Below are 27,125 nucleotides of genomic sequence, written 5' to 3'. Positions count from 1 at the left end.
TGATTACTCTAAATAAATGCATCTCTGTGCAAAGAGGGAAATACAAAAAAAGTTATAATTTCATCCCGGCTCCTCTACTGTATGTTGAATCTATTTTAAATAAAAAAGCTGCAAACTCACAAACTTTTTCCAGATTTTTCTGAGATTCCCAAAGATTCCCACCCAGAGTAAATCCAATATTATCTCTGCTCTTAGCTACTTCCTGTCTGATGTGCTCCTGCGGCTCGCTGGTGGCCAAAAATAATCCACAGATTAATTGATAATGAAAATAATCATTAGTTGCAGGCTTATATGATATATAATACTGTTTTCTACTTCTTGCAACTGTTATTAAGCTGCTCATTGGAAACCATGTTGTGCTTATTGCTTCTACAAAACAATTATTATTAAATATAGATACAGTATGTATTCTATGTTTAAATGTATGTTACATCAAGTTGGTGAATAAGAGCATCAATCAGCTTTGTTTTCTGACAAAAGTGGAGAAAACAGCTGACGACGAAGAACATTTCTAAACAAAAGCAACAGTTCACTTTTAAACACACTGCGGAGCAACTGATGTGTCCAATTAATTCTTTGTAATTTGCATTTAAACAGGACAAGAACTATCAGGGGGACGTCTGTAGTCATCCAGAGTAATTTAGTTTGTACTGGACGTCTCTTACTTGGACCAATTACACACATGGAAGCTTCTCACAGGCTTAAAACCACTGATCTTGGTCAATATTATACATTCCTGGATTATCACAAGGTGAAGTCCAAGTAATCACAAAACATTGTTTCATTCAATGAAAACACTGCAGAGCTTGAAGTCGATGTCACGCTGCAGAAAAATCAAAATACTCCAGACAAAGTGATAAAAAAGGGCAAATTTATTTAAAGCACTTACATAGAAAAATATGATTGATTTGAGTCAACAATAATAAATAGAGTGCCTGACTTTCCCCAGGCCCTGTCGGTACAACAGTACAATCAATATCCAGTTTCACAATACAGCAAAGGCACTAGCATTTACCACAATCAACAACAAGTCAATGGAGGCGGCGTGGATGGCGGCGGGGAGGGAGCAGGGCTCTTCACAGCACGCTCGCTCGCTCCTCACCAAACAACCTGTCTGAGCCCGCGGCCGTCACATAAACCCGTCACTCGAGATCCGACGCCTTCGACCGGCGTTTAGTGCCCCTGCTTTTTCTCTTTGTGGACGTTATTCTTAGATTATAGAGTCAATTCTTCTTTACTTGCCTTTTTTTGTCCAAATGCAGGTAAGGATCAAAAAATAAAAAGGAACACTGTGATGGATAACAATTTAACAGAAATGGAAGTGAGGAGGTTAAAGAAAAGATGAAAAAACAAAACTTTAATCTTAAACTCTGCTGGCTGCTGCGCCAGAAGGCTGCAGTGTTCATTAAATACGTTTACAACCAGCAGTGGAGATTATTAGAGGAAAAGACATCAGAAACATCATGAATCTTCCTCTGGAAATATTGAATTTACACTGAAATAAGTGTAAATCTGGCCAATAGTTTTTCAGATTGGTTGTCGTGGGACATAGTTTTAGACCAAAATCATTAGGTTTCATTCTTTAGGGACCATTAAAATCCACATTAAACATGTAACAGAGATAACAATGATAATCCATTAATCCTTCAGTCCATCGACAGAAAATCTTCAAGTCATTAAGTCGTTTTCGGACAAATGTTTGATGGTTCCAGCTTCTCAAATGTGATGATTTGCTGCTTTTCTTTGTCATGTATAATAATAAATTGAATATATTAACATTTTAAACTGCCAGACAAACAAAAACAAGCGACCTGAATAACGGGGAACACCATTTTTTCAGGGGTTTTTTTTTTAGTTTTGCCTATAAAATGTTAAATTATAAAGGTCAAATTGAAAGTTCAGTGTTTTGTCAATTAAAGTTGGACTTTACAACAAAAAAAATAAATAATAAAAGTGTGTATGGGGTTCAGTAGATGGCACATATATCCAGTGAATCAGACATATTATAGATGTAATGGCACAGAATACCAGAAACTAAAGAAAAGCTCCTTCCCTTCGCTCAGAGCTGAAAGCTTCATCAGTGTCAGTGTTGGTCGCGTGAGTTGGTCCCAATCAGTGATGATTTCATCTGTAATTAGTTAATAGATTTTTTTTTGCTTCGTTCAGGAGGGATGAATGACGGCAGAAAATAGAATAACGTACATGTGGTGCAACAAGTTTTACATGCAGGCAAATATATGATTGAGACAAAAAGCGAGAAAATGACATCGACGACGAGCAGAAAGCGTGTTGAAGCCATCACACACACACACACACACACACACACGCGCTGACATACCGATCACATCCCTGAAGCCCAAAAAACCAATCTGAACTAACTCGACTGGGACATGATGGATTTTCTTTGAAAGAGGTCAGAAAATATAGAAAGAAAAAAAATAAACTGATTGTTATGTAAAGTCGTAATCAAATGTTTGTTATTCATTGGTTCTGATTGACACTGAAAGAAAAAAAAAAAGGAAATTAAAATATTAAATATCTTAGTAAATACTGTGGAAAGTGATAAGGCTTAAATCTTTCTCCAGTTCGACTTCTTCTCTTTTTTAAATTTAGGTCCCCCCCCCCTCCCAGAATGGCACGGGTCTCCTCGTTTCATGTCCTTGAGCTAAGTGTCCCGTTATCCATGCGGACGGATTGGTTCATGTCTTCTGGAAAAAGCCCTGATTGTCAGAACAACTTATAAGAATATGGTTGTTATTTCCCGGCCTTAAAGCTAGTCCCGTCAGCATCCGTCAGCCCAGAATCCTGCCGTCTCTCTCTGTCCTGTCCTCGTCCTCCGCCACCTTCAGGTGGAGTCGACTGGTGAATTAATGCACAGGAGCCCGAGAATGTCCAAAAAAAGGGGGGCTGTAAAGCTTTACCGTCATATTCGCACTCGGACGCCGATGGCGGCCACAGCGGAGCGCCGCGTCAGTACATGTCCCGAGCTCTCGGGGGGGTCTCGCTAGCTCTCAGCAGCTCCTGTTTTTTTTTTTTTTTTTAGATGTTCCTCTGCGCGGTGAGATACTTGAGAGCGGCCGAGCCATACTTCCTGGACAGGTCCTGGTGGAACTCGTCCTTCAGGGTGTTCAGGCAGTTGCGGTAGCTGGAGCTGGAGCGGAACTTGGAGATGTCAAAGCTGGGAGCGTGCGGCATGTGGATCATGAACGCGTTCGGGAGGACCATCAGGTCGTACTCCTGAGAGAGAAGAGAAACAGGTTTGAGACAACAGAGAATGGAAATACTGAAAGCAGGAGACTGTTGGACTGTCGACGGACTGCTACGACCTGCAAGTCATGTGACCTTGTTCCTGATTTACATCTTTAGAAACATTAAGAATCATCAACTATGTACATCAAACTCATTCATCTCAACCTTTGTTCCTCAGGTCAGAGAGCTTCAGTGTTTATCAGGCAAAACTACAGATTAAGATAAAATAAGATGTAACGTTAGGGTTAGGGCATTAGGGTTAGGCGTCAGGGCGTTAGGGTTAGGGCATTAGGGGTTAAGGTTAGGGCATTAGGGTTAGGGCGTTAGGGTTAGGGTCAGGGTTTGGGCATTAGGGTTAAGGTTAGGGTGTTAGGGTTAAGGCGTCAGGGCGTTAGGGTTAGGGTTAGGGCATTAGAGTTAGGGCGTTGGGGTTAGGGCATCAGGGCATTAGGGTTAGGGTGTCAGGGCGTTAGGGTTAGGGCATTAGAGTTAGGGTGTCAGGGTTAGGGCGTCAGGGTGTTAGGGTTAGGGCATTAGGGTTAGGGCATCAGGGCATTAGGGTTAGGGCATCAGGGCGTTAGGGTTAGGGTTAAGGCATTAGGGTTAGGGGGTCAGGATCCTACAATCATCAATTCCACAATGATTCCACTTGAAATAACTGTAAACTCAGACTCAAAGGTTCAATCATATGGACCCTGCAGTAGTAATGAGTCATTTTAATTTTATTTTAATTACTTTGTGTACTTGTATATATGGATGTTTACAATCTTATCTTTTGTTTTCTGTCTCTTTTCCATCATTTTAATATTTTTTCTCTTTTTCTAATTGAGTGAGATTCAAGCCTCTTTGAGGGTTTTTTTTGCACATCATCACATTTTTCTTTTGTTTCTTTCTATATCAAGTTGTTTCTTTTGCATATGTGTAAACAAAGCACTCCCGCTAGTGAGCTAATCTGCTGGCATGTTTACTGTTGGGGGTTTGACGGTGTTGTTTTTGTTTGATGTGTAATATGAAATAATAAGAATTTGAGGGAAAATTCTGTGATAATAAAACTTTAAGATGAAAACATTTGAAGGATCCTTTAAATATTTATTCATTATGGATATTATGTCACATTTTGGAGGGAAGTTAGTCTGTTTTTCTCATGTTTATATTCATATGTTTGCTCATCAATAAGGTTTAAAGTTGTTTTTTTTTCAAATGCTGAATTATCTCCATTTTAAAGCAGCAATGACTTAACAGCTACATGTATCAGAAAACTACATGTTGCTCCTTACTGTCTATATTTAGTGCTAATTTTAACGGAATTTCCAGAATATCAACAAAAGAAACTTTGTATTAATGCTGCATTTGGATCCTGTCATGGTGCACTGGTACCTGTGCATCCAGCTCCATGATATGGGACACCTTGTTCCAGCCAAAGCCCACAAAGCGCTGGTCGTACTCCGGACAGTCTCGTCTCACCACAACGTAAGGCTCGAAGTCCGGCTCCCACTCCACCTTATATGGTGTGGTGGCTGTTCGCCATTTGGCATAGTTGGTAGGAGCGTGACCTTTGGGCCACACGTGATACCTGGAGACGCAGGTGAAGAAAACAAAGAAGATCATTGGTTGGATAAATGCCTTATATCAGGAACTAGGAGATAGGAGAAGCTAATTAAAGAGGATGTGTTGTGTTGATGTTGGATTGGTGTTCTGGTACCTGAAGGTGTAGAGAGTCCCCATGTCCAGCATGGAGAGCAGCTCGGCTTTGGATTTGGGGAAGGACAGACGGTAACGAAGCGTCTCGAAAGCTGGAACCACCAGAGCCTTCTTAGTGTGAGCCATGTCCAGCTGCACCACCGACTTCCTGCACGAAGGAAACAACACGAGGACGTCACCAGACAGAAGTTTCTCTGTATGTACTTGACTGTTAATCCCATGAGATGAGCGTTTTGTTTGTTGTGTTTATGTGGTTATAGTGTGTTTATTTAAATGCATGTATTTGTGGTGAACTGCTGGTGAGATGCAGCTAAAAAAAGGATGTTTGTTCTGTTTTACCAACAGACTCAAGTAAAACTGAAAAAGATGAACATGGTTCTCACACTTTAATGTTACATGCAATTTTATCTTAAGTGCAATATAGGTTTTACATAATAACATTGATCACAGTGTCTAAAATTCTGAGAAAATGTAGTTTATCTGGGAGCTGCAACGATTATCTTCATTATCAATTAATCTGTTGATCATTTTCTCAACTAATCAATTAGTCGGTTGGTCTTTAAAATATCATAAAATGGTGAAAAATGTCAGTTTCCAAAACCCAAGATGCAACTTAAAATGTCTCGTTTTGTTGATATTCAGTTTATTGTCATAGATGATCACATTTAATCAACTATAATCAGAGAACTTTAGCATTTTTTCTTGAATAATGACTCAGAATAGTTGTTGATTTATTTTCTGCCGATCGATTAATTAATATTGATTTAGGTCTTACCTGAGGTAATCGTAGAGACCGTACATGGGCAGGAAGTCCACATCAGTCAGGAACACGTACGGCGTGTTGGCGTTCTTCAGGGCCACGTTCCTCACCAGGTTGACCGGGTAGAACTGACCCTCCTTGTAGACGATGTGGTATCCGACGTTCTTGCGGTTCTTGAGGACCTCGGAGGCCTGAGCGTAGCGCAGGAACTGCTGAGCCTCGGCGTCCGACATGTAGAGCGCCAGGCTGATGGGACCTTCCCAGTGTTTACAGATGGCCTCCAGCATCTGCAGCCTGCGAATAAGACGACACGGAGGGAGAGAGAGATGAGAAAGCTGCGTTTATATTTTATCAGATAACGTGTTTCAGGGTTTTATAGGGTACCTGTCCATGGAGAGCTGAGCCACCAGCGTGATGTCGGTGTCGTCCTCGGTGGGCGTGTACTCGTACTGCAGGAAGTACAGGTGCACTCGGTGGACGGTGAGACGCTCGCGGCGGAAGTCGTAACACTGATCGTCCTCGTCCAGATCCTCCAGAGCCGCCTGCAGCTGGAGACACGACGCAAAAACAGACACGACGGTGCACAAACTTTATAACAAAGAAAACATTTCAACATTTGTTTCTTTGTGTTTTTAGAGACTTTTGTTCTCTTTTTCTCCTGGAGTTCATGTTTTTCTCTTCAGTCCAGTTAAAAGTTTCTTCCAGACAGACTCGACTATAAAAACAAAAAATCTTGTTTGAAGATTTGACAAAATGTGGGCTGAGTTACCACGGCAACCGCAGTCTCTCTGTACTTTTTTACTTCATAATCAATTTGAAAATGTCACTAACAGTATTTTGGCAGATATGCAGTTTCTGTTGTAATATATTATTATATAAATGTTGATCATTTAATTTCAACTTAAAATGTGTCGACTTTGATAATAAAGAAAACAAACAATTAAAGCTGCAACGATCAGCTGATGATCAATTAGTCAGTTGACAGAAGATTAATCTCAAACTAGTTTAATTTTAGTCATTTTTCAAGCACAAATGTCAAATATTTATTAATTCCAGCTTTTCAAATGTGCAGATTTAATTATTTTATGACTGTTATGATCCCTCAGACTTCTTCTCTGTTTATTAAACTGCACTCAGAGGATGAAGATCTTTGTCCAGGACACTGACGTTGTTTCTGTAGATTTGAGTAATTTGCATTTAAAGCGTCTTTGTGCCACGTTTGAAGAACTGCATCATCATGAAATTGTTTGCAGGTTCTAGTTGTTCTTGTGCATCTTCATGTTTATTCTTAGACGGGTGAATTATGAAGAGGATTATGTTCTTTGTTTTTTTTTTTGCTCTGTGGTTTTTTCTTGTTGGATCCTCTGTTCTGTTCTGTTTCGCCTGAATCTCCATTAAAGAGACGTTCTTCAGTTCATTCTGGCTGCTTTCGTCCTGCATCTCCTGTTTCTCTCCTGACAAAAGCTGGATAAACTGAATATTTGGTGGTTTGGACCGAAGAGAGAACATCACTTTTTTTTTACAAGTTTTCTAACATTTTTTAGACAAAACAATGAATTTATTTAACTGAGAAAACAATGAAGATTATTGGCTATGAAAATAATTTATGTATTTTGATTCATTAATTTATTTTTATCTCTGAAAAGTCAATATTGGCTTCAGAAGTTAAACACATCCTTTAACCTCTTCCTGTAACGCCCGCTGGCAGTTTCTCATTAACCAAAAACGACTATTGTACAAATACGGGTCTCAAAATTATAACTAATAAGCTTCAAATATGTGAAATTAGAAGTTGCTGCTCTGAGCGTCTCACCTGGACGGTCTCTGGACTGGCCTGACTCGGGCAGCCGAACAGCTCTCGTCTCAGCAGGTTTCCGTCGTATTCCAAGAAGGTCAGATAGAGATTCCTGAAAAACTCCACGTGCTTGTTCTTCACTCGCAGCTTCTTGGGAGAGTTCCAGTGGATCACCTGAAACCACCACAGGGACGTAAGTCAAAGTTTTAAAAGACAAATAATTATATGGACAATAAACTTAAAGAAACTATCTGGACTCTGCAGTTTTTATGTTGTAAAACAAGAGAAATGTGATGTTTTCTGTGAAGCTTATTGCCTTTATTTATTAGTTGTTGTAATTGCTATATAATAATCAATTAGGGGCCGGACTGTTAGAGCTGAAACCTGCTACACATCTGTATTTCCATTGTGGGAAACTTTTTACTTTTCCTCGACATTTTAGAAGAAAGTTTTGTACTTTATTCTCCGCTTTGTTTTTATTACTTTGTTTTATCTCTAACATTTTATTGTCTTTTGCTTCATTTATCTTGAGTATAGTTGCTTTTCTGATTCCAGTTTGACGTGAGATAACTGTTGTGTGTAGCCTGAAGACATCTATGCATCAGATTTATCTCACTCCTAGAAGAAAAAAACATACAATCAAACTCATATCATCCCTGAATTGAATTGTATAAATTGTCTTTAAGCAGCGTTTAAAGTTTTAAAGGTTTTGAAGACGTGTCAGAGTCTGATATCGAGATACCAAACTGTCCTCAACTGTTCTGTCTGGAAGGACAGAGGGTTGCTAACTGGTATCACAGATGCTAAAACTGGCAAGTCTTCCGTTCCCTCACACTGGAAAAATCTAGATATTATTCTTAGTGGTTAGAACAGAAATTCTTCGAGCTCCGTTTTTAGCCTTTATTTTCAAACAGTCTCCACTGAGTCTGCTGAATCAGCTGTTAGCAGCTCCTGTCTGCAGTGGAACATGATGTAGAGACAAACTATCGCTGATTTACTGCAAGAAAACTTCAATGTGATGATTCTCAGACAAGTTCTGCAGCATCTCTGGCTTCTAAGTGGATTTATGGAGGTTTAGCAAGCAAGCAAAGTTTATTTATACAGCACCTTTCACAAACACCGGTTATAAAGTGCTTCACACAAGTAGAGCAGATAAAATGGACAAATTAAGATAAAATAGCACATAGTACCCAAACGCCTGTCTGAACAAATGGGTTTTTAGCTGCTTTTTTAAAGGAGTCTACATTATCCAAAGGACTGTTCCAAAGCTTAGGGGCTGCTGACTGGAAGGCATCATCCCCCCGGGTCTGAAAATGTGTACGAGGTACATTTAGAAAGCCCTGAGCGGAGGATCTAAGAGCTCCACTAGTGGTGTAGGGGTGCAGAAGGTCACTAATGTACTGCGGAGCCATGTAGGGCTGCTATAAGTGAGCAGCAAGATTTTACAATGAATTCTAAAATTTACTGGAAGCCAGTACAGTGAGGTTAAAATAGGAGTTGTATGTGACCATCTGTTGGATTGTTTATTGTTGGACATGAGAGATAATGATATCTTTGAGACTTCTCTTCACTTCACACAGTATCTTTACCTTCAGCTCTCCGACGGCCTCCTGGGAGGTTTTGTCCTGCTGAATTAATCTCCTCATGGTAAATATTCTGTTCCTCACCTCCCCCTGTCATGTTAATGCTGTCTGAAAGGGGCTTTAGTGCCAACAGTTACAGGTGTTGGTGGTTTAATCTCAGAATGATCTAGTCGGTGTTCCTCAGAGTGAGCGAGCATGTCAGGGTTCCTCTCTGCTTCTCCTCAGCAGTAGATCATTGACTGACTGTGTGTGTGTGATCGTACCTTGAGGTCGGACACCTCGGTGTAGCACTGTTCAGAGCGAGTGTGATCAGACAGCTGGACGTTCCAGAAGCAGGGCAGCTGGTGAACCAGGACCGGGTTCTGCTTGATGAAGGCGTTGAAGATGTCCTGCACACAGTGAACAGACGACACACACAGGTTACACTCAAAGCAGTTTGTGGTGCAGTGAGGATATAATAAAAACAGTCTCTCAGTCCTTGGATACACAGACATGGTTCATTGTCGGAGATGTTTCTCAGATTTCTTGAAAGCATGAGTCACCGCGGCATTAAGGTCTCGTCCTGGTTGGGAATGTAGCGGTTCAGCTCTTGAAGGCATCGGAAAGATGAACTATATTATCTCTTTGTGTCTCTTTGTTGGTTCCCTTAGCAACATCGGCTTTTATTTTGCAATCTGTAGGATTGTCCACAAAGGCAGCCTCTCTGTGAACAGGCTGCATTGTGTCTTTTACAACACAATCAAGGTCGCCGGTCGAAGCTCAACACAACACTTTACTGGATGTACGACTGTAAACAGACTAAAAGCAGTGAATCACAGAAATATCACATGTTTCTAGAGACGATGTTGATGCATCAACACTTTTTAACTGTAACAACAGTTATGGAAGTTACTTCTTCTGTAGTCAGATGATTCCTGACTGAAATCTAAATGTTGTAGATTTTAGACTGTACTTTATTTATCTTGTAGAAAATAAGATTATTTTCATGCAAATTATTTTCTTGATTAATTAAGTAAAAAACTCAGAAAAAATAGTTTCTTAGAGCCAAATGTGACGTCTTCAAATGTCTTGTTTTGTCCGTTTGTCAGTTTACTGTCATGAAATCTTCACATATGAGAAGAAGCTGCAACCAGCAAATGTTTGCCATTTTTACTTCAGGAGGAAATATTCTGCTTTTTGTGGTTTTCTGTTATTTATATCCTCTTATGATGCTGGATTCAAGTTTCAAAACTTGAAGTGAATATATGTAGAAATGCTGCCTGCAAGTTAAAAGTCAGGGCTTCAACCTGCTCTTTGTTTCTGATAGTTTTTCTACCTTGTCGACAAGCTGATGTTGGCTTGTGGCTCATGTCCATAAACTGCTGTCCGTTCAGTAACCTTGGTTGCTAAGGTGGTTGCTAAGGTGTTTCCATGTGTTGTTCAGCTCCAACATGTACAGCTGGATTTGAGAAGTTGACATTTAGAGTAAAGAAGGAGAAAAAGAAGTGAAATCCTGCTACTATAGTTTGTTTACGTAGCCTCCGGAGCCGGAGGAAGCTTCCTGAAGCTGACCAATCAGAACAGAGTGGGCTCATCAGGAGGCGGGGCCTTAAAGAGACAGGAGCTAAAACGGCCTGTTTCAGACAGAGGCTGAACTGAGGGGCTGCATAAAGGACCAGTAGAAGATAAATAAGGAGTTTTTAACTGGAAATCATGCAAAAATATTCCAGTAGAGCACCAGAATATAAATATCGAGCTGGAAATATGCAGAATATGTTTCCTCTTTAAGGTCCTCATATTCATTTATCAAAACAGTTGCAGATACATTTTCTGTTTATCTATAAAATGCCAATCACAGGCACATTTATAAAGTTAATTAATTACTTCATTACTTGAATCACTTCATCATCAGTCTGCTGTAGAGATTCATGATCCAAACAGGATGATTTGTAATGTTTTTGTTGACTCTATTAAACGTCTTCTCTCTGTTTCCTCTGGCAGATTATTTGACAACTCTAACAGCAGACCAAACACAGGAAACATATTTCAGCATCTTCGGTGCGTTGGAGGTGTTCCTGACCTGATCAGCCAACGACGTACTGAGCATGCTCATTAGCTCGCGCTCCGCCGTCAGTCGCCACATCTGCTCCCAACCGATTCGCCGCAATCTCTCCAAGTAGAGAAGGATGACTCCTGCAACATATTTCAAATTAAATGTTATTGGTGTCTTCAGGTAGATTTAAAAATAAGTCCAGTTTCATGATGTATTTTACCAGCTGCAGAAATTCAAACATCATCAGTCAGAATAAACAGTTACCTGTGTTGAAGCCTCGTCCCAGTGCAGGCCAGGGTTTGTGGTTTTTCCACAAGTTCCCCAGATACCAGTCGCTCTGGTTCTCCACCAGACCAATCACCTGTTTATCTGTCAACAAAACAACAACAGTCAGTAAAAATGTTTCAGTCATTTTTCTTTAACATGTTGGATGAATTTTTGCCTGCAGAGTTTCATGAAAAATTCTGAAAACGATTCTAAAAACGATGAGCTCATGTTTAAACATCATTTTTTTTACCATCAAATAAATAAACAGATTGTTGGTTTTATTTACACATATTAGACAACAACAGGTTAATAAATATCCAAATAAAATCATCCTCTGATAATGAATACTGAATGAAAAGAGTATGTCTTCAGTTTGTCTCATAATCTACTTTACAGATTTACAGATTTAAATTAAGAAATAGCAGCAATATTTTATTTTTTATTCCTATTCCTTTTTTCAAGATTAGACCCTTTTTATATTCTTTTTTTACAACTCTAGCAAATTTCATTCAATCTTTATCCAAATTGTTGCATATCTGGATGACCCCAAAAATATGTATTTGTCAGTGGATCTCTCGCTTGTCAAGTTTGACATAAACCACCTTGAGCACATTGTGCAACTGCAGCCATGTTTAATTGACATGAATGAATATAACTCAGCAACATGATCAACTTAAATGGCCTTTGTGGTCATGAATGTGCAACAGTTTTGCACAATTTATCCAACTGAAATGAAATTGTATTGTTTTTGTCACTACAGCAACATATCTGCTCTGTAAATCACTTTTTCTTTTGTTTGTTTTGTTTTTGGTTTCATGATGGCGTCTCCTAGTCTTGCATTCATTCGTTGGAATATCCTTCTGTTATCACTCTACATAGCTGGAGTCATTATTTTGAGACAGCAGGTCAAATCTTTTCATAAAGCGATAACGTGACGCTCTATCATCGGCAGAGCAGACGGTCACACCGAGCCTGATTGCATCCTGCTACACAACAACAACCCACATTAGCTTTCCTGCTAAAGTCTCCTTCTTATCTAACTTACAAACATGAACACGTCTTGTCCTGCAGCTTGTTGAACGAGCCACCAAACAAACATTCACCGCTAACGTCGGTTAGCAGCTAGATAGCTAATTAGCTGTTCAGCTGCAGCACATTAAACAGCATGTAAACATACCTGCAAATGTCACTTCAGACCTGTTAGATGCTGGTTTGGTTCTTATTCTTCAACAACACTGCAATAAACAGTCTGTCTGTGACTTGTAGCTACAGCAGTTTGTTTACAGTGTAACACCGATAGCCTGCTAGCTGCTGTCAATCAAACACAGACACCAACACGTCCCTCCAGCTGCTGTCATTCAAACACAAACACCAACACGTCCCTCCAGCTGCTGTCAATCAAACACAGACACCAACACGCCCTTCCAGCTGTTGTCAATCAAACACCGACACCAACACGTCCCTCCAGCTGCTGTCAATCAAACACAGACACCAACACGTCCCTCCAGCTGCTGTCAATCAAACACAGACACCAACACGTCCCTCCAGCTGCTGTCAATCAAACACAGACACCAACACGTCCCTCCAGCTGCTGTCAATCAAACACAGACACCAACACGTCCCTCCAGCTGCTGTCAATCAAACACAGGCACCAACACGCCCCTCCAGCTGCTGTCAATCAAACACAGACACCAACACGTCCCTCCAGCTGCTGTCAATCAAACACAGACACCAACACGCCCCTCCAGCTGCTGTCAATCAAACACAGACACCAACACGCCCCTCCAGCTGCTGTCAATCAAACACAGACACCAACATGCCCCTCCAGCTGCTGTCTTTTTTTCTTACTTAAATAATAAAAAACTATTAACAATACATTTTAAAACCACTTTGACATTATTTTTGACTCTAAAAGGAATGACTAAATGTGATTTCAGCTGGACTTTAACACTTTATTCACAGAGCTCATGTTGACTGACAGGATTTAGTTGATAAGGTATAAAATTCAAAAGGTCTTACCTGTGAATTTCCTAAAAATTCCCCACAGCTCTGCGATGTCAGTGGCGAAGGTGATGTCCGTGTCCAGGACGATGACCTTTGACAGGTCGGAGGGCAAAGCTTTGGTTAGCGTCAGCTTCATCAAGCCGTAAATACCTGAGTAGTGCTTGTTGGGTATCCACGACACCTCGGACTGAAACGAGAAGGCAAATTGTCGGTTAGTTGGTTTCATTTCTTAATTATATTCCTTTAAAAACAGGTAAACCAGGACTTAATGGAAATATCCACCAGTGTTCATTATGTATGAGCATCGTTCTGCACGTGGGTTAACACAAAGCTACATTCAGCATATTTTGTCAAAGGCTCAATGTGTTTTTTTTTTTTTTTATCTGCACATAGTGTGTGTTAATTAATTCTCTTGATTCAGTGTAATTGGATCTGCATAAGTGCATCATCTGCAAATATAATCGGCTTAGAGTCTGGGCTGTTTTTCTGCACTTTAATGTGAGTTAATGGAAAGAGAAGCGAGCGACTGCAGGTCGAAGCATCTGACAGCACAAAGGACTCATTGTTCAGCACAAAGACTGTGAGGGAGGAGAATGTGATGATGTGAAGGAGAGGGATGCAGGTTGGAGTCACACACACATACACACACACCGATTCATGCTCGTTCTTTACATTCCCGTCACTCTGAGAGCACATTCATCAACTTGGAAGTTAAAATAAATTATTTTGCTGTTTTGTGCTGAAGTGTCACTTGACTTTTGGAGAAAAAAGGGGGTTTCACCAACTCGTCCAATTCAATCAAGTGTTGTTGCTGTCGAGTGAAAAAACCTTGTAACCACCTTTTGTGTTGATTGTCGAGGTTTAATTTCAAGGAACAGCGTGTACAATGAAAAACCGGTGAGGTAAACACGTAACTGCCCCGTGGTCAAGATGTACAAGGTTATAAGATACAAGGTTTCACCAGGAAACGTGAAAGAAAATTTTACTGTTGTCAGGTAAACCTTTTTTTACACACATATTGGCTATTTTTCTGACTTTTTAAGTGTTAACTGAACACACTAGTGAAAGAAGCTTTGGTTCTTTCAATTTTTTCAACAGGACTTTTTGGCAAAATTCAAAGCATTACTTTAGTGCATTATGTCCTTTATATTTATTGGCCTGAGATAAATCCTGTAATATTTGCTATCAAGACATCTTTCTGTTTTTACATCTCAGCGTGGCGTTTTCAGAGACTATAAGAAACATTATACATAAATCCTTTATGTATCAGTTTTATACCACACATATTTTTATGTGAACTCAGCCTGCAAACTCAAGCGGAATGAAAAAGGTGACAAATGCTTGTTATTGTTGCTTAGACATCTGCAGAGTCAGACCTCTTCTCTTCTCTCTGCTGTAGGTGAGGACGGCTGGCTGTTAAACTCCGCTGACGGCAAGACGCAGCTTTGCATCACTAAATGACGCCTGTAGCACATATCGATTCAGGAAATCTCACTGAGATCAAGATTTCTTTTGCAAGAGAGACGTGAGAACAGGTTGCACACACACACAGGATCACAATAAGACGGTTCATTCACACTAAACTATCATCACACACACTAACAATCAAACATTATGAAGAATATCAGCTAATAAAACTAGAAAGTCCCTCAGTGTCTTTAACTTCAAGCTCTTTTGCAGCTCATTCCAGTAGTGATGTGCACAGTACTTAAAACCAGTCTGTCCCTTTTAAAGCCAACCTGCTCTGTGATCTGTTGTCATGGTTATCAGCTCTGAGCTCAACTAAGGATATTAAATATCTTGGCAACTTACATAGCAAAGCCTTATAAATGAAGACGCAGGTCTGCTGCTGCCTTCTAGATGACCCTCCTACCTTTTCATTAACTATAAAGATAAATGTAGCAGTAGATGACGTGTCTCATCATACCACTGCTGTGTGGGACTTTACATAAGAAACAATAAGTGTTTGTTTCCTAAAGAAAACAGACAGGAGGGAACTTTGCTTCTTGACGCGCTGCTTTCTGTACGTCGCTGCTGTCGCTGGAGCAAACAAGCTAACATTAGCTCAGTTTAACAGCGACTGAAAACACAAAGACTCATCTCAGTTTGTATCACAAACATGTGTTTGGTTCAACTAAACGCCATATTTGAAACTGAAGACGACAAATTCTGCCAAAAGATGGAGTTTGCAGCTATGTGAAAATGTGTTTTTCTTCTTGCTCCTACAGTTTGATGTTTGAGCTTCTCTGTGCAGAATGATGTATTTGTAGAGTTTGTTTTCATGTTCCGCTGCTGAAAGTTTCTCTGAACTCACTAAAAAATCAGATTTTTCTGATCAGACACTGAGGATGGACTTTAAAGTGAAGCAGGAGACATCTCGTGTCCAGACGTTAAACTTCTGAAATGAAATTTATTTGCATATTCATAGATTCTGGAATTATTGATGAAGGAGAGAGAAGAAGAAGGAGGAGATGTGATTTCAAGGATTTTAACGTGATAATTATACATATCAGACACATTTCTGCATTATTGTTCCAAGCAGAGTATTTTTATGTCTTAATAAATGTCTTTAAACTTGGTTGTCAGTCTGAAAACGAAGCTAAACTGATGATTGACCCTGCGGTGACATCCAGGTAACACTCAGGCAGCGTTAAGAAGCCTCTGATCGCTGCTAATGTGACATATTGTGATCTGACAGGCGCATAAAGAGACGGGCTGTGACCTCCTGTCTCGTCATTAGCGATGCGTCTGAACCGTGCAGTTTTTGTATTGATGTCTTTCACGCTTTGACGCTCCGTAAACCTGCTCTGAGGTGAATCTCTTCTGTTAGAGGAGCTTTATAAATACGTTTAACTCCACTCGTCTCTGTATCCACAGACGGCAGAGATCCTTTCATATGTTAAATAAGGTGTTTGACTTTGACTCACCTTGTCCAAACGGGAGAGCAGGAAGCAGGGATAATGTAAAGGAGTTTGGACGAGGACTGACGTGAGAGAGTCTGATGCTCTGGTGTTTGGGACGATGAGTGTGCTCTTACCTTGAGTTCATCTGCATCGTAGAAGCTGACTTGCACCGACGGGACCATCCAAGACTGGAACAGAGAACTCAGGATACGATTGGCTACTGTGTCGGTGATGAAATGAAAGTGAAGAGGGTTTCTCCTGAAAAATGGGAAGAAAAACCAAACAGACGTCAAGGTCAAGAAGGTCCTGCTGGGAAGAAAAGCTGGTTATGTTTTGCTGACGCGGCTCTTTTTCTGACTCTCGTGGCTTTTGGTTGCAGTTCAGTTCATATTTTAAGCTGATTTTGGCTGGTTGCACCTGCTCCAAGTAGACAGGATCAGTCCTTTATGCAAGTGTCCCAAAATGACATGTTTACATCCAGTGACAGCGTCCTCTAGTGTAGTAATTATGACGAGAGCAAAGGAGGAAATCAGATGGCATTATAGAGCAACAGAGTCCACGTAGAGAGGAGGTCGGGGTGGATGGATGGATGGGTCAACCAAACGGCAGTCAATCATTGTTTTCAATGAGTCATTCTAATCTTGATCTCTAAATTCAGACTCTCTAATAAGTGTGCTGGTGGTCATTTTGGAAATTATTGCTCCGTTAATAATATTTGAAGACTTATAGTAGCTTTAATGTCCGCTATGTGGGTGTTGATTGACAGCTGTGATTGACAGTTGGCTCCGGGACTCACACTGAGTTGGACTGTTGTTGCAATATTTCACTAAGTTTAATGTTACTTGATTACGATATCTTCCCTGTTAGCACAATTTAGCTAAACTAGCTAACGTTAGCCTGAGCGTGCAGTGCTCAGTGATTCCAGTAAGCTAACGTTAGCTTGGGTCTGAGGTAGCGTTACGTGTTTCCAGAGTGTGAAAGGCAACACATCTGGAAGGTCTTGGCTCCAAACAACGACAATAAGCTGCAACTCTGGACTTCAAACTGGCTCCAGTGAAACCAGTGGGTGATGTCACACCTCGCTACGTCCATCTTTATATACAGGATATGGAATCAACAAAACATCGGACTTTAACACGAGAGATCGCTGCTCATTTCACGTTTCCCACTGAGAGTCAACAGTTTTTTTGTTTTTTTTAAACATGAACACCACATGAACCACAAGGTTACTGATGTAACCATGACAACAAAGTTCCCTTAACCCTAATAATGTACTTATTTGATATTTTGTCCTTGGGTAAACACTTTTAGGCAAGACAATAAAGCTTTAGAGACAGAAGGAGCCGTCGTACAAACTCTCAATTAGCTGACAAGGTGTGATGAGAGAACGCTAGAAGTTGTGTTTTTGTAAGAAACAGCTGGAAATACACAAGTGCATAAAAAACACCTTAAAAAGAAGAAAGAAATGCAACAATCAACAAAGTGCTAAAAGGTTAAAGTGTTGACGTGTTCATGGAAGAGCCATGATCTTTCCCAGACTTTAACCAGAGCGCTGTCACGTCATAAAACATATTTATTTGGTCTTATTTTAAAGCCTCATCCTTTAAAATGAGCCTCGTCTGTGATGGAGTCAAAGAGAAAACTGGGCAGAAACATAAAACCTCTACTGACAACCAATAAAAACACCTGACTGGTCTAAATCAACACCGTGTTGCGTTCACTGACATGAACATTTTGCTTTGTGAAGTCTGGATAAAAAGTCGGAAACGTCTCCTTTAATGTATTTTTCTGTACTTGCATGAGTTTGATCTTTACTTTAGGACCTTCCTGTAAAAAGACTCGAAGCCGCTGACAGTCGCAAACAAAAAGACCCAAAACAACACAAACACATGAGGGAGAGACAGACATGGACTCTGAGCCTCACTGAGCTACAAACAACGTTAAAAAAAGCATTAAAATATCTCAGATAAAAGGACATTCAGCTTCGCTCTGAAGAGGAAACAGTCAGAATTTCATTTGCAATTACAATGGAAAGATTACTATTGAAATGAGTTAAAAATATGTCTAAAAGAAAAAAAATCCATCCAATTCATCCTCAAACCAGCAGCACATTTAATACGCTGGAGGGAAATATACTGTGGGGGGAAAAAAATAACTTAAATTGATGTTGGGAGGTTTAAAAGCATCTATAAAGGGAACAAAAGCACATGAGCAGAGTCGACTGAGGTCAGTAGAAATCCAGACAAACAGTAAGAAAACACTGAAATCCTCTCAACGTTTAAATGGAGCTTTAAAAAACAGGAAAACAGTCATGAAGAGAACAGCTGAATCCTCACAGTATACAACTTTAAATATGACTGTAATGTCCCGAAGAGGAAGAAGTTCTCACCTGTGAAAGAGGACGGACTTGACCAGCGTGACCACGTCTCTGCTGGCGTTGTGACCGGCACAAACGCACGCTACATGGATCAGCTGCGGAAACACGAGACAAGAAAGAGAGTTTCACTTCACTTCATCTACACATTTACACTCCTGGTGGTGCTGACAAGTTTCATCAGGAGCTCACAGCGTGCTCCTCTCTGCAAATCTGTCTTTTTTTTTTTAGCAGCTTCTAATGACAAGATGTGACCAAAATCTTCAACACTTTAACTGTGCATTTTGTCAGTTTCATCACTTTTACCCTCAAAAATCTGAAGCTTAACAACTGAGACTATACTGGTCAGGAGATGCGAGCGGTTACGCCGACAACTTCACATAACAGCAGGACTGAATCCTGGACGTTCGCTCGCCTCTCAGATGTGAAATTTCACATTTTACCTCCTCAAATATGTATGATTTTCAACGTCACTGTGCTTTTCCAGCAGCAAAGTCTTTGAAAAGTTGGAGCTGAAAAAGGCCTGAAACCACATCAAAGAGCAAAGTGTGTGTGTGTTTCCTCGGATTTTTGGTCCCTTGTCAACTTCCTCCTGCTTCCCCTTTTTCATGGATTAGTTTGTGTGAACTGTTGTGATGCGCTGAGGTCACATACAGATAAACACAACATGATCTCTCCTATCAGCACTGTTAAAGTATATCTAAAATATTATTATATTATATTGATGCATTTTCTAATGATTTTTTAAGTGTGTGAGTCTTTCCCAGGGACTGCAGATGGAAATTAAAGCTGTGAGCAGTGTTGGTCGGGACCTCGCACTCTGGCAGCGTCGGGATCAGATCATTTTATTTATTTCTTACAAGTGTGGTGTGCTTTTATTTTGAAAGTTTGATTGACATGTGTACTGTCAGGTGTGTAGAGACAATAAGTAACTGCAGCTGGACACAGAAAAATACTCATATATTTGAATGGAGAGTGTGAGTGAACCCACACCTTTTTGAACATTTACTGCTTCCACATAGTTTTAGATACAAACTTCATTTGAACTTTAAATGAGTCACGAGACTTTGACCTCCAAATCTTGAATTTACATGTTTTTTCTATCTTTTATTGTTTTTGAGATATTAGAGTGTGAGTTTTAAAGTCTTTTCTTGCTCCTCCTGTGATTTTATAATGAGTGTGTATTGCGGAATGTTTCACAGCACTGAGGGAGTGACATCACCAGGAGCAGTTGGAGAGGAGGATTTTAGAGTACGCTTCTTGTGAAATCTCCTCATAAATCTCATGACTTTGGCCAAATCTTACATTAAAAATCATATTTTAGTAGGAAATTTCGCTGCAAATCCATTGATACAGGTTTGAAAGTGGTCAGACTTATAGTTTAGATGTCAGCAGCCTCTGTTTGACACAAAGTTCATGCCCATAGATTGCCTCCCCATTGGTTTACATTGTAAGGTGTGATGTGGCACTGCAACTTTCAGGGCTTATAAAATCCAAACCGTTCAAGTTATTTCAAAGTTTTTAACAACTTTTTTCCAGCACAGTATCATAAGTCACCTATTAAAGTTTGAAGCCGATACCATTAACACCCTCGGAGGAGATAGCGTTTGTTCGGGGTCCAAAATTGGGGCAAAGTCTTATTTTGAAATTGAGATTGCAGACTTCCTGTTGGATTTAGGTCAGGGGTGTCAGTGTATGATTTGTAGGTCTTGATGAGTTTTTTTACAGTAGTCCTCTGCCTTTTGGGCTCGGTCCCTAATTAGCTGTACTGTAGATAAATCTGTAATGTAATAAATGATGACAAAGACAAAAGCAGCATGTCGATGTTTAGTAGCAATAATCCAAACATTTGCTAATTAGCACTAAAACATAAAGTCCAGCTGAGGCTGATGGCCTTCAGTATCTGCTGTATATTTCATGACGGTGGATGAAATAATTTACAACCGATGCTAAAAGCTCAACACTCTGGTTTCCCTGACGACGTTCAGATCTCATTAACAGCACGATGTCTCTTATTTATCTGATGTATACGTTGTAGCAGTGATGCTCTTCAATAACACATCGATGCTCAGATGAATATTACATCTGATTTCACCTTCTTTTACATTTTTTTTTAATTTATTATTATTTTCTTGTAGAAGAGGGCTGCTGTATCTTAATGTCTTATACTGAGAGTAAATAGGTCAGAGGATCAGTGGAGTCATTAGGATTCATCCTCTGGGGAGATATTTCACTCTGGACCAGAGTGACTGACAGTCCAACCGGCTGCTAGTTTGGCTGAAGACTGAAGTATATTATAATGAAGTAAAAATGGCAGAATCCAGATTAAAATGTTGAGTTTGTTGATTGCTCAAAATTAAAAAGGACGATCTGCTCGCAGCTGGACAAAGTTTGAAAAAAAGTTTGAAAATAGTTTGCAGCTGCTTCATCTGCAGCTCAGAAAACAAAGAAATCTCAGTATTTGTAAAGCTTTCAAATTCTTGTCCAACATTGTATTTTAAATTAAATTAATTTATTAAACGCTTAAGGCTGAAATACCTGCAGGATCAGACATTTTCCTGCTGTGGGTTAACACCTTAAAATCATAAAGATACATGATAATGTGACTCAGAAACATCATCGTTTGCATATACATGTGTTGTGATATGATGTCATTGATGAGATATTTTATATATTAGATCCGTCAAACACGTACAAATCATGTAAGAAACAAAAAGTTCATTTTTGTGGATTTTTAAACTACTGTGTTTGTTTGTTTCTATATTTAATTTCACTGGGAAAACACACGTTAATCAACATCACTGTGAATGTTCACGTTTCAAACAGCTGTGTCTCAGCCAGATGTTGATTTAACCATTAAAACAAAAGTAAAGCAAATGTGATTTCTGCTACTACACAGTTCTCCTGTTTGTGGGAAACAGAAAGTGTGAAATAATAAAGTGATAAATCTACTATAATGAATAATGTAACAACACGTGAAGACTCAGCCTGTATCAGCCACCAGCAGCTGCTGTCTGCACTGTAACCATGGATACAGACAATCATCACATGAAGACTTTTCATAGTGAAGAAAAGCTAAAATGTTTATGATTATGAGACAAAATCTGAACTCCATCTTTACCCTTCTTACACTGTAAAGAGTAAAAACGTATTTCCTGTTCTGACCTCACACTTCTGGACGGTGGGCGAGCGGGGACACTCGGTGTGGTTGTTCTTCTCCTCCGCCGTGTTGTCCCCGTCCTCCGGCCCCGTGTCTGCGGACGCCCCCCACTGCTGGTTGCCGTAGTTACCGTCCGGCGGCTGGGCGGCGGTGCCCTGCGATTGGCTGAGCTGCAGCCGGATCTGCCGGTTCTCTTCCTCCACCTCTCGGACCCGAGACTCCAGGACGGCTCGCTCCAGGACCCGAGACGCCGGCGTGTCGGCCAGACAGGGAGCCAGGAGCAGAGAGCGACCATCTGAGGAGGGAAGAAGAAGAAGAGTTCTGTTACTCGTTAACGTTCTGACTGACGGGACGACAGGAAGTAAACCATCACTTCACAAACCGCACGGTGACATCACACACAGCGAGGTCGTGTTTTTGTACTTTATGGTACAAACATGCTGCTGTCCTCTGTTTCTGACGGACCGGGGGGGTTAATATTCCCAGAATGCCTCGGGGGGGGCGCCGTGTGTTGTTACAAAGATGTTCCAGCAGTAAAAGTCTCATTCATGCTTCTTATAGACGAAGTTAGTAAAGAAAAAAAACAAAACTAAAAGCTTGTGGACATAAAACTTTGGGGGTTTAGAAGTTAACGACTCCTAAACTGCATTTCAGCAAGAAACGTCCAATCACAGAGCTGCTGACGGCGGACTGGAGGTGAGTTCAGTCTGTAGAGAAAACTGAACACAGTCTGCAGCTTAAATCAGTTCACTGTTAATGTCTGAGTCAACTCTGTGTGAAGTGTTTCGTATTCGCTACTGACCGTCTCCTTCTCCAGAGAGGCTCATGGGTATCGTAGTATTTTGAGCAGCGATCGACAGAACGAGTCAAACAACGAGGTTTCACAGCGTTTAACACTCTCAGCTTTCAGTTTCTACAGAAATCAGAAAGTTTCAGAGAGAAAAAAAAACAAAGAAAAAACTAATTAATGCTCAAATTAATAATTTATGCTCACAAATGACTAATTTTGTTAAATTACTTAATTAGTGTTGCAGAATTATTTGCATGAATAATGTGCATCAAGTAACAGAACATATTTCTAAAAGTGTTGCTGACATTTAACAATATGTTTAAAGCAGCTGTGATTAATATTTTCATAATAATAATAACGTATGAAGTCACAGTGTGTGATGTGTTATTGGCTCATAGTGATGAATCTACAGAGAATCATCAGTGACTCTGCAGCTTTACGGAGCTTTATAGTGAGTTTCAGCTCGTTGTTTATCTGTCCGGCCGCAACTTTACTGTTCTGGTTCACTCTCAGCGTCTCATAGCGTCGTTTTCGGCCGCAGCAGGCAGCTGTTTGCAGAGAAAAAGCTGTAAAAAGTCACTGTTCACTACCTGCTCAGCACCAAACGACAGACAGACTCTCTCTCTCCCTTTAGCTCTTATTTTCCTCCTTTGTCTTCATCTATCTCTCTGTCTTTCTCACCTCTTTCTCCTCACTGTCTCATTTTCCTTCTCTCTCTCTCTCTCTCTCTCTCTCTCTCTCTAACCCCCCCCGCCGCCCCCGCCCCCGCCGGAGGAGCGGCAGCTGGCCCACAGCTGAAGTGAGGCATTCTGGGAATGTTCACACCCTCGTCTGAGGCAAAGTGAAAGGAGAAGAGAGTAAGAAGAGAGAAAAGCACCTCCAAAATCTGCCTCCTCCTTCTGGTGTTTATATCAGTGGTTCTCAAAGTGGGGTCCACGGACCCTCAGGGGTCCTTGAGGGGGTTCCAGGTATAGTAATATGATCATATACTGTATATAACGCAGCAGTGTGAATCTGCATTTGTTGTCTTTTTATCTTCTCACTCTGAATTATTATTATAATCACTTTTTAAACCTTGTAAACCTGATTTTTTTCTTATATTCGTGCCACTAAAACACATCTTTAGTGTTTAAGAGCAAGAAGGCGAGGAGGAGACGGAGACGGAGGAGACAGAGGAGACGGAGGGAACTCGAGACCTGAATCTGATCTACAGTCAGACATTTAGCAACAGAGACGTCGGTTATTTCTGCAGCTCAGAGCACAAAACACTCCAGAAAGTGTCTCCGTCTCTCTGTGAGCTGCTGAAATAGATACAGAGCAGCATGAAAACTCATCAGTCATCCATGTTGGAGTGGACTGCTCTTCTACAGCTCCATTTACCCTCCAAGAATCACTGTTAACCTCAACATGAGCGTCAGATATTCATATCTCTCTGATATCTTTAAACACAAGTAATGTCATTTGAGATGCATTGTGGGTATTGTAGGTTTTGACGAGGAAGAGGAGGAATGTGTCTCTCTGGTTCTGCTGCATCCATTTTTAAAAACTGTCCATCATGAGTCCGACAGCGTTATGACAGCAGTGTTAAATCACACAGTAATACAGTCATAATGTCTCAACTACAACAAATCAGAGCGATTATGAGACTTTAAATTAAACATTAAAGTTTAAATCTGCCCTGAAAGAAGAAACAATCATCTCAGCTAAGCAGCTTCTCACGCTGAGCCTCGTTTTCATCAGTTCAAATGAAAAAAAAAAGCAGATGGCAGCAGATCAAATTAACCTTAATCCTTTAAGTAAGTTGACAACAAGCCAGAACGAAACGTGTCTGTTGTTGCTTTGTTTGTCTGACCAAAGCTGGTTTATGAGTGAAGATGATCCACTCTGTTGTTGTTTCTGTAGTTCCAACAACGTCCAACTTTCATATTATATCATATCAATCATTTAAGTGTCAGATACATATTAGCTGCTGTATAAATATAAATATTGGCAGATACTCATTATCATCTACATCAGGACATTCATAATAAAAACTGTTTTACACGACAAGATACATATTCAGCAGTTTTTGTTTGGTGGATCAGCATTAAAACAACCTCAAAGACTCAGACTGGGCCAGTGTGGCATCAAAAACACCAGTATAATATGCTGGTCAGAGTTACCAGTTTGGTTTTGGCGTAATTCATCTCATATCCTGTTAGTCTGCATTAGTCGTTATACAGTAACCCTGCAGCTCAGGCTGGTGTGTGTGTGTGTGTGTGTGTGTGTGTGTGTGTGTGTGTGTGTCTTATAAAAGCTATTCCAGGAAGCAGCAGGCAGCGTTGTGGCAAAAAAGAACATTTCTCTGCGCTGACCCCGGCTGTTGTGATCCAAACAAAAGTGCTGACTGTGTCTCGGTGTTGTGGGGCCGCGGTGGTGTCTCTCTGGTGGGACGTCAGAATGAGGAATCAGACCGAACAGAAAATGAGCTCCGTGTGTTTAAAAATTAAACTTAATAGTCAGATTGAAAAGGAAATTGAGCTGACTTGCATAAAACGTCTGGTTAACTGATGTTTTCTGTTCTCCGTCTGACCCAAACCACAGCTACAGCCTTTTATTATGAATCTGCTTCACATCGATTTTGGGGGTAAATGTTTCCCCGCTAACATGCACATCTGCACGTTCTGCACATCTGCACATCTGCACGTCTGCGTCTACTCACTCTCCAGGTTTCCAGCCAGCAGGTAGAGCCAGGTGAGCAGGACGATGGCCGTGAGAGACGCCGCCAGCAGCTTCAGGCGTCCACGGCACAGCAGGTTCATGATGGGACGGCGGCGGCGTTGAGGGCTCTGAGGGTCAGGGGAGAGGAGGAGGAGGAGGAGGAGGAGGAGGAGGAGGAAGGGGTGGAGGGGGGGAGGAGGAGGGGGTTCAGGTAGGGCTCAGTCCCTCGTCGGGCCCCTGCAGCATCTTTTCGCCTGAGGAGGAACAAAGGATGATAGTTTAAAATCGCTAAACCGTGAAAAACTAACCAAACAAACAAGTAACTTTTGTCTGTTATTGAGTCCAAAGTCTCATTAAAAATAATCATGAAGCTGCCGGCGCTGCTTCCAGAACAAATCAACTTGATTAATTTTCTAGAGCCAAGCGTCTGTTTGTCTTTTCACAGATCCAAAATGTTGAAACAGACCCGAACAAACCAGATGAGCATCATTTCAAAACAAAATGAATAAGTAAAAGTGCTGTTGAACTGATCCAATATTCACATTTATATCCAACTAATTTAAGACAGTAAACACATTCTGAAGGAAACATTCACATAAATGAAGCTTCACTCACTCGAAAAAACATCTGCAAACATCATTTCAATTGTAATTAACCCTTTAACATCACATTTTTTATAGAGTTTTCGCCTATATTTGGCAAAAAGCTTATAACAGAAGAACTGATGAATGTATCAGGCTTCATCTTCTACTTTCTGGAAATGTGTTTGTTTAGCATGTGGCTAAAACACAAACAAAACTACATCAGTTAAAATAAGGCTCAAAAAAGTGTTTTTGGTCCTCGTCTATAATGAGTCATATTTGAATAACATGCTTTATGCCAGAACTATGCAGACATATCACCATAAACCTTCTACATCTTGTCAACCTGTATAATATTCCAGACCTCGAGGCCGAACCTTAAACCTTAAGGGAGTTTTTAGTTTGTGGTGTCACTGGTGTCCCTGAACCTCTCCAAACATCTCAAATTGTGGTGGATTTTAAGAGATTAAGTTTGTCACCGTAATGTAACTGAGTAAACAATTAAAAAGTAAACATCATTTCCAGGAGACAGTTTGAAGAGAAATGAATCCTGACAGGCAGAAACACACAAACATGAAGGAAAAGTTATTTCCTTCAGGAACAAACTGATTTCCCTCCTCTGGGTCATTCATCTACGAGCAGCCTAAAGTCAAAATAACATGAACACCTTTGCAACAACATTCAATCCAACGAAACGTCTTCTGCAGGTTCAAAAATAACCAGCAGCTTTCTACACAAACTGTAAATCCAGAACATTTTCACTCTGCAGCTCTACGGTGATTTTTAGCCTCTTTTAGATGCTAGCTTTGGTTTTGCGGCACATTTCCTGTCAGGTTCACACTGTTCATACCTGAGAGCCCAGCTGGTGAAGAAAGTAGAACATTTAAACAGCTAAAGAGCAAAAGAGAAATTTTAAATGTGTGTGCTGGATGTATAAATAAGCAGCTGTTTGCTAACATGTTAGCTAAATCAACTTTATAAGGTGATAAAATGTTGTTTTGACCCTTATTAATAGTGTGTTATAGTGTCAGTCAAAAATATATAGAAAACTGTGCTTTAATCTCCATATAATTAATAATAAAGTTAAATTTCACATAGCAGACATCATTTTTCTAAATGAGTAATTTCAAACTAAACACTGACAGAACTTTTGTTTTGTTTGTCCATCTGACAGATCTGGCTGCATAAAATATATCAAATTAAATTAAATAATTTTTAATAAGAAA

The 27,125-nt window shown here is 40.3% G+C and overlaps 1 protein-coding gene across 3 annotated transcripts in view; it reads right to left on the bottom strand.

Annotated features, from left to right (window-relative positions):
• Window positions 1-857: 857 nt before the first annotated feature.
• Window positions 858-27,125, bottom strand: part of large2 (LARGE xylosyl- and glucuronyltransferase 2) — a 91,452-nt gene continuing 65,184 nt past the window's right edge. For all 3 annotated transcript variants that reach the window (XM_042420371.1, XM_042420390.1, XM_042420380.1), the window contains 14 exons: window positions 25,320-25,572; window positions 21,834-22,123; window positions 18,684-18,766; window positions 16,429-16,552; window positions 13,407-13,578; window positions 11,385-11,489; window positions 11,148-11,260; window positions 9,352-9,477; window positions 7,524-7,679; window positions 6,095-6,258; window positions 5,726-6,004; window positions 4,952-5,098; window positions 4,627-4,822; window positions 858-3,237 (listed from right to left, as the gene is read on the bottom strand). In XM_042420371.1, the coding sequence (XP_042276305.1) occupies window positions 3,040-3,237; window positions 4,627-4,822; window positions 4,952-5,098; window positions 5,726-6,004; window positions 6,095-6,258; window positions 7,524-7,679; window positions 9,352-9,477; window positions 11,148-11,260; window positions 11,385-11,489; window positions 13,407-13,578; window positions 16,429-16,552; window positions 18,684-18,766; window positions 21,834-22,123; window positions 25,320-25,419 (2,253 nt within the window). In that variant the 5' untranslated portion in view covers window positions 25,420-25,572 and the 3' untranslated portion in view covers window positions 858-3,039. The remainder of the gene's footprint in view (window positions 3,238-4,626; window positions 4,823-4,951; window positions 5,099-5,725; window positions 6,005-6,094; window positions 6,259-7,523; window positions 7,680-9,351; window positions 9,478-11,147; window positions 11,261-11,384; window positions 11,490-13,406; window positions 13,579-16,428; window positions 16,553-18,683; window positions 18,767-21,833; window positions 22,124-25,319; window positions 25,573-27,125) is intronic.

The sequence above is a fragment of the Thunnus maccoyii genome, chromosome 1 (assembly GCF_910596095.1).
Source record: "Thunnus maccoyii chromosome 1, fThuMac1.1, whole genome shotgun sequence".
In the NCBI taxonomy this organism is placed as follows: Eukaryota; Metazoa; Chordata; class Actinopteri; order Scombriformes; family Scombridae; genus Thunnus; species Thunnus maccoyii.
The sequence above is the reverse complement of the archived record's forward strand: the minus strand, read 5'-3'. Positions and strand labels throughout refer to the sequence as shown.